Source organism: Pollachius pollachius (assembly GCF_949987615.1).
Source record: "Pollachius pollachius genome assembly, chromosome: 1".
NCBI lineage: Eukaryota > Metazoa > Chordata > Actinopteri > Gadiformes > Gadidae > Pollachius > Pollachius pollachius.
In genome coordinates, this window is record NC_136934.1 from 20,571,185 (window position 1) to 20,578,477 (window position 7,293).

Consider the following 7,293-nt stretch of genomic DNA (forward strand, 5'->3'; position numbering starts at 1 on the left):
ATATAATATGATATAAATCAGACTTCCTCATCTCCCCGTACCTAGGACGGCAGTCTCCAGTGCCCAACGTGTAAGGCCATCTACGGGGAGAAGACTGGAACCCAGCCCCCAGGGAAGATGGAGTACCACCTCATCCCCCACTGCCTGCCCGGCTATCTGGACACCAAGACCATCCGCATTGTCTACGACATCCCCGCTGGCATCCAGGTCTGCGTCTCCCTGTCCCCCCACAAACACGAGCGGCCCTGCCTTGACCCTTGACCTAACCGATCTAAGCTTCATTGATAAACCGGCGGGTAACATCATTATAAGTCCTGTTCATTAAAGGCTGTATCAGCAGAGTTGGGTGACGGTCCCAAACAAACAGAGCCAGCTCGCCCCTCCCTTCCATGTTTTGTGCATCCAGTAAAAACTGTCATAGGCGCACCGCAAAACCCACCCCTTGCCGGTGATTGGTTGGAATACTATTTTGGTTTTGAGTGGTTGGTAGTACCATTTGTTTTTGTGTACAATCTCAGAGCATAGGCTGCCTACAGAGACAGGTTTTTTTTTTGACGGCCTGCTTATCGGACGGGCATCTAGCGGATAGTGAGGAAAGATAAGATGAATGTGATAATTTATGTTTCGGCCTATAATCGCTGATACAACCTTTAAGCAGTAATTGTAAATAGTAACGATATTAATGTGTTATACCAAAGTGTACAACAGAGGTAGCACGGTTTTTGTAATCTCTTTGAATGGATCTGATGAGAGGAATCCTAGCAGTGAAACCGGACCCAAAGACTACAGCTTCTGCTGAGGACCACAAATGTCATTATGACGGCCGAGCGGAGCAGTAATAGAGTCATAAAGTGACCTTTAATACCGGCAGAGCAGTCCCCCAGGGGGCTGGGGACCACTCTGATCATCTGAGCACAAGACCTGCTCGCTCTCTCTCTTTCTCTCTCTTGCTCTCTCTCCTCCTACTCTCTGTCTGATCTTTCTGCTACTCTCCTTTTTTTCTCTCTCTCTCTAGCTCTCTGGTTCTCTCTCTCTGGTTCTTTCTCTCTCTGGTTCTCTCTCTCTGGTTCTCTCTCTCTCTCTCTCTCTCTCTCTCTCTCTCTCTCTCTCTATCTCCCTCTCTATAGATCTCTGGGTCTCTCTCTCTCTCTGGTTCTCTCTCTAGCTCTCTCTCTCTCTCTCTCTAGCTCTCTGGTTCTCCTTCTATCTCTGGTTCTCTCTCTCTAGCTCTCTGTTGTTCTCCTTCTCTCCGGTACTCTCTCTAGCTCTTTCTGGTTCTCTCTAGCTCTCTGGTTCTCTCTAGCTCTCTGATTCTCTCCCTCACTGTAGCTCTGTATCTCTTTACGCTTAAAGCAATTTGATGGGAAGCTTGCTACTATCAGAGATCAATACTTAAAGGTGGTACATTTCAAGGGTAAATCAAAAGTGAAGTGTTCCGTGCAAATTGAATAATAAAATAAGCATGTCTTGCCATTAGTGACCACCAGGGGGGGACAATGCAAGCTATATGGCCACTGCGTCCCACGAGCTCCAGAGTTCTCCTTCCCGGTTAAGCTGCAGCGGTAAAGAGAACGTCAAGGGTCATGGCTGTCTGTTTGTTTCCTCCAGACCCCTGAGCATCCCAACCCAGGGAAGAAGTTCAGCGCTAGGGGCTTCCCTCGCCACTGCTACCTCCCCGACAACGACAAAGGACGGAAGGTAAGAGGAACACTTCCATTCCGGGTTGCGGCTTCAGTGGCGGGGTTGTGCTCGGCTCGCGCACAGACCAACAAATGTCAGACACAGCGGGCCCAGAGTAATAAGTCTCAGCTAAATTAATCATTGACTCATCTCAGAGTCAATTAAGTTCTCAACCGCTGATTTTGTAGGTTCAAATTGTATTTATCACTAGAAAAACCATAGCTGGGCATGAGCGTCAGCGCGCCCATATTAACTGACCTGTCGAGTCGTAGATGTAGAATCCCGACGAGGTGCTGGATGATGTCATACCCGCTCACCCCTCCCTCCCAGGTGCTGAAGCTCCTGATCATGGCCTGGGACCGCCGCCTCATCTTCACCATCGGGACGTCCAGCACCACGGGCGAGGGGGACACGGTGGTGTGGAACGAGATCCACCACAAGACCGAGTTCGGCACCAACCTGACGGGCCACGGCTACCCGGACCCCAAGTACCTGGACAACGTGCTGACGGAGCTGTCGGCGCAGGGCGTGGGCCGCGACGACACCGCCAAGGACTGAGGAGGACCCAGGACCGACCCCCACGCCAGACCCCCCCTCCCCGAGACGGAGCCCACCAGCCAAACCCCTCGCTCCATCGACCCAGGCCTTTATTTCAGTCACTCAAAGCAGGACCGGGCTGGACGCTTTTTTGCTGGGTTTTCTCTCTTTTGTCTCTCTGTCTCTCTCTCTCTCCCTCTCTGTCTCGGTCTCCTTCTCCCTCTCTCTCTCTCTCCCCTGCCGCCCACCCCCCTAGAGAGAAGGCCAATGGGAGTCAGAGGCCACGGCAAGGAGCAAACACCCTGACCTCAGTGGGAAGACCGCAGAGAACAGATGGTCCACATGGTCCACCGATTTACTGGTTATTCACTTTATTCAGCTAATCCTGGTCTGCAGGTTTTCTTCGTGACCTCCCTTAATGGCTGCTTCTGAGGCCACTTGGTGGAGACTGAGGGTCTGTCAATTATATTGGAATGGGATTAAGGAAGGCACATACGTGGTGAGGAGTAGCCTCCCACTGGTTTTCCTGGCAGGTAACTGATATGGTCTGGAAGAGTCCATGTTGAAGTCCATGCGGAAATCAGCCATTTCTGTACTGAATGGAAGAGGGCTGAGGTCTCAGGCGTTGGTTAGGTATCAGCAAATGCTTTGTTCCAAACTGCATGGCCACAAAAAGGCGAATGTTGACCGGAGAGGAGGGGGTCTTTGATCCAGCTCAACACATAATGTTTTTAATAATATATGTTAATATATATATTATACTCTTGGAAAATGTGCTGACAGTCTCGGGTGTTGCCAGGTTTTGTGTAAAAAAAAAGGTGGCTACAGAGAACTACAATATGCAGAGTCGGCTGAAATAGTTGATGACTTTCCTATTTTCTCTAAACGTAGAAATTAAGTAATAATCTATCTCCTTTAGGACGGTTTAAGTCATGATTTAGCATTTTGTTTATGCAGAAGTTCTCGCCACTTAGGTTGTTGTCATTTTTCTTGGCTGGAGTCGATAGCCCATGACTGTGGGTGTAGTTTGTTCACCTCTGAAACAATCAATCTTAGATCGCAGAAAGGATCCGATTATGCATGTAGAGCGTCCAACGAGCTGAAGGAACCTAAATGCGACCACGGTACTGAATGGTAAACAACATATATGTTTGGCAATTCAACTTGTACTAGACAGACTCTGAACGGACGGTTGGAATCACAAGCATCATCATGCATCATAAAAAAGAAAAGGAAATGTATGCTAGTGCAGAAGGCCTCTGCGATGAAGAAAGCGTTCTGCTTCCCGGCATGGTTAAAGCTGTTGGTTTCTGGTTGTACCTTTGATAAGGCTCATATTCAAAATGCCGGGCCTAAGCCTTTGAACAGAGAATCTTTACAGGTCTCAGACCAGCTCCCCTCCCGGGTCTTCAACTCTCTTATGGGACCTCTGCGTTGTGGCTGTTCTGAGCAGGCTTTCTCTGCAGTAGACCACCAGTCCCTTTGGGATCCGACAGAGGGCTTGTTAGCAGTCAGGTGACCCATGCGGACGGCGGCCCCCCAGCCCGGCCCCCCTCAGAGGCCCCTCAGCTTGTCCCTTAGTGGGGCCCATGGCAAGGTTGTTTATACTGGGTTGTCAGCGAAGGTTAAAGTTGTTGCAAAAATGCTAATTTCCCTTCCCCCCCCGCCCAGCCCCGTAATTCCAGGCATACAGGACTTTAAAAATCAAGTAAATTATTTTTCCTTGGATAAATGCATAATTCTCCTGAATAATTATATTGGATCTATTTGAACAAGCTGAGGAGTTGTTATTGAGGAGGAAGTTGAGGGTTGTTGTGGTAAATTTGCTCAATACATCTACTGAATATTTGGAGTGAATCACACTCTTCCATAGCGGTTCCGGGCAGCGGTGTTCATTTAGGAATGTATTTTAAATCGTATTGAAGCTTTTTAGCGCTTTTATGTAGACGAGAGAGGACCCTGTCGTATGAAAACCTTGCATCTTATGAAAGATGATTGAGGAAAAAGACAAAACAAAAAAGGTAGAATGTTCCGTGAAATTAGTTTCTGCAAATATCTTTATTATCTAAATTAATTTAAATTTCATTAAATCAAATCTTATAAAGAAAATAACTAATTGTAGTTGGAGAAAATGATTTGGGCTCCATAACTTCAGTTTAACCAGATTTTATAACACAGATAGATGTCTATCAGGACGAATGCATACTAACGCTGGCTGAGATTGATATGCCAGTATGTCAGGGACTGTTAGGGTATGATGGAGCTAGTACCAGTGAGGCTTAAATTGATGTCAGTTAGTCTAATATAGAGTCAGTGCATCCACACCTGATGGAGAATATTTAACCTATGTTTTCATTATCCTTGCTGGAGGTCTTCACGAGGACATGAGGACTTCTCCCCTCCCTCCCAGATGATTGATCTTCTATTTTCGTTCTTCTCTAGAACCAGGAGTGAGTCTTTATCAAACCCCGGGAGGAAAACTAGTCAGAGTACATTTTTGCGTTAACTTTGATTACAGGAAGGTTTGAGAGAAAACCTCCAGGTTCATCAGGGAAACATATTTTTCTAAAGGAACACTGTGTACGTTTTTGCCTTACAATATATACATATATATATAATTGATTGCCATATGCTTAGGTAATAGGATAATTGAATGATGATAAACATATGGGTGATTTACCCGCCATTCAAGAAAATAACGTTTCTGAGCGGATGGTGATTATTAGCCAGCTAAAAATGATACAAAAATGTACACAGTTCTGCTTTAGGTCAAATACAATAAAATGAATTGTACAAATGCAAAGTTATCGTTCGTTTTTCATGGTTTTCTCGCGCAGTGAGAGAACAGGTTTAAGTGCGTATAGGTCATTTTGGAGGTCTTTGGAATTGTGTTCAGAAATAATGATGGACAAAAACAATTATTTGTCAGAATGATTTTTATGCAAATCCCTGTATGTAAGAGCTAATCCTTCTTAATGTGTAGCAGAGTGCCCCTCCTTTTGGTTTGAATGACAAACAGGAAGTGATTCCTTTTATGGGGTGTTGATTCTCAACTAGAAGGCATGTTCCCGCGCTGTTCAGAGTTCAGTATTGGAAAAAACGACACGTTTTTTATATATATATATTTGTCAATTGATGGGCTTTAACCAAACTGTCAAATAACATTCATTAATCCTTATCAAGATACATTCCATAGTACTTCTCACCCCATATTTTGATTAAGAAGTGAAACATAGAACAATCCTGACTTATACGATGTCATTTCTACGTAAGGAATTTAATGTAGTAATCTCCACTGCATACTGTAGCGTACTTATATCTACAATAATATCCTTACATTGTGTCTACAGGTGTGTGTCTGTGTGTTGTTACTCTGTGTGGGCCTTTGAATGTATGACAAGTTTCGTAGGTTAATATTTTTTAAAGACACAGTAATGTTCTCCCTAGAGGTGCATGTCAACCAACATATGTATGTCTATTGAATATGCATAGCTTTTGTAAATGGAAAGTCATTACTCTTTAGTTCTATAATTCAGGGTTGCTTTACACTAAATATTTGAAAGTAAAAGATGTCTCTTTTATCCAGGACTTGTTTTGTAGAGATGAAGATGGGGTGGCTTATGCTCCTTCTCTCTTTTCTGCAAAATGGAAAACGTTTGGCCTTTTCTGTGGAGGGGGGGGGGGGGGGGGGGGTTGGCGTGTTTTGAAGCCACGATTGAGTTTGTAAATTAACTCTCATTTAACTTTAACAGCAGTTGCTAACTGATCATTAACCAACGATTCATAGAGAAATGTCGACACCATTTGAGTGGTCAAACTAAACAGCGAGACATGGAGACAGACGTTGGTCATACTATAAAGGGCTTCTTAACCTACCAGTCTTTATTGAGTCGTGCTGATGACCGTGTTGCATGTTTGTGTGTTTCTTGTGGGATAATAAATGGGCCCTCACCAGGGGGGCCGGCTGTTTGACCATATGACTCGTGGTGTTCTTTACATGTCCGTCTTTCTGCTCCACCATTTCCTTTTTGCCAGCGTAGCACATTACCTCTCATTACGTGGATGTGAGTGATTCTCGCCCAAGCATTTGAGTGCAGCAGCAGCAGCCCTTCCCGTGCCATGCAGTAAAGATGCTTTATGGGGGCTTCTGTCGGCAGGCTGTTAAATGACTGCTGTTACTACTGTAACTGTCCTCCGGCCTGGCGCCGCCCACTCAACGCCCCACTGGCTGGAGGGCTATCTCACCTGTCATTGGCTGCTGTGTAGCAATCCATCACCTGCTGTTCCTGACAGCAACACCCGCCGCCCGGCCCCCACCTGTCTCATTGTTCACCTCTCTGTTTTAATCAGAGGCTTTCACACCAGGTGTGTCTCATTAGTGATTTAACGAGGCAGGGAGGTAGCGTGGCAACACCTCCAGCCCTCTACAATTCAACCACGCTGTGTTGATTAAAGATGTGTGCATGTGCAGGTCGCTTTAGGTCGGACACATATTGAAATCTGGCCTTAAAGAAGTTTGGTATGTGTAGCATGCCCAGGATCAAGCAACAAGTTAATCATCTTTAGTACACAATGTTGTACATCAATCTTCATACCATAAGATAAATATATATGGCAGAATTAGAATAATTCACAATAGGAAAATTAAATATTTGTACTTTATTTTTTGCAGTGTGGGGTTTTGGTTGTTAAAGGCTCAAACTTAAATCACACTCGCATAAAACAAATGAACATTTAAGACGATACAGTCAGTAGTTGAACAAACCATAATATATACAAGAAAAATAAAGCCATGCAAAAATTGTATCGCAAACTCTCAATCAGAGTTCACAGGCAATAATTAGTCTCCAGCTTATTTATATAAAAAAGAAAAGTGTTACATAATATGAAAAATGGCAACACGATTAACCTCAGGTTACACTTCATACTGCAGTAAATGAACACATTCAATAACAGTATCTCTTGAATTTCCTGTTTGGCTTTTCTGTTGTAAAAAATACATTTCTGGCAGGTTAAAAGTGTCTCCTCCACATTTAAATAAGCCTTTGTCCATCTCCCAATGCCTGATGTGCATTA

The 7,293-nt window shown here is 44.6% G+C and overlaps 1 protein-coding gene across 1 annotated transcript in view; it reads left to right on the forward strand.

The window, feature by feature from the left end:
• The window catches only part of dtx1 (deltex 1, E3 ubiquitin ligase), a 42,104-nt gene extending 35,971 nt beyond the window's left edge, over positions 1-6,133 (forward strand). Inside the window, exons 10-12 of the mRNA XM_079754506.1 lie at positions 46-207; positions 1,609-1,698; positions 2,011-6,133. Of these exons, the coding sequence (XP_079610632.1) occupies positions 46-207; positions 1,609-1,698; positions 2,011-2,238 (480 nt within the window). The 3' untranslated portion in view covers positions 2,239-6,133. The remainder of the gene's footprint in view (positions 1-45; positions 208-1,608; positions 1,699-2,010) is intronic.
• The last annotated feature ends 1,160 nt before the right edge of the window (positions 6,134-7,293 follow it).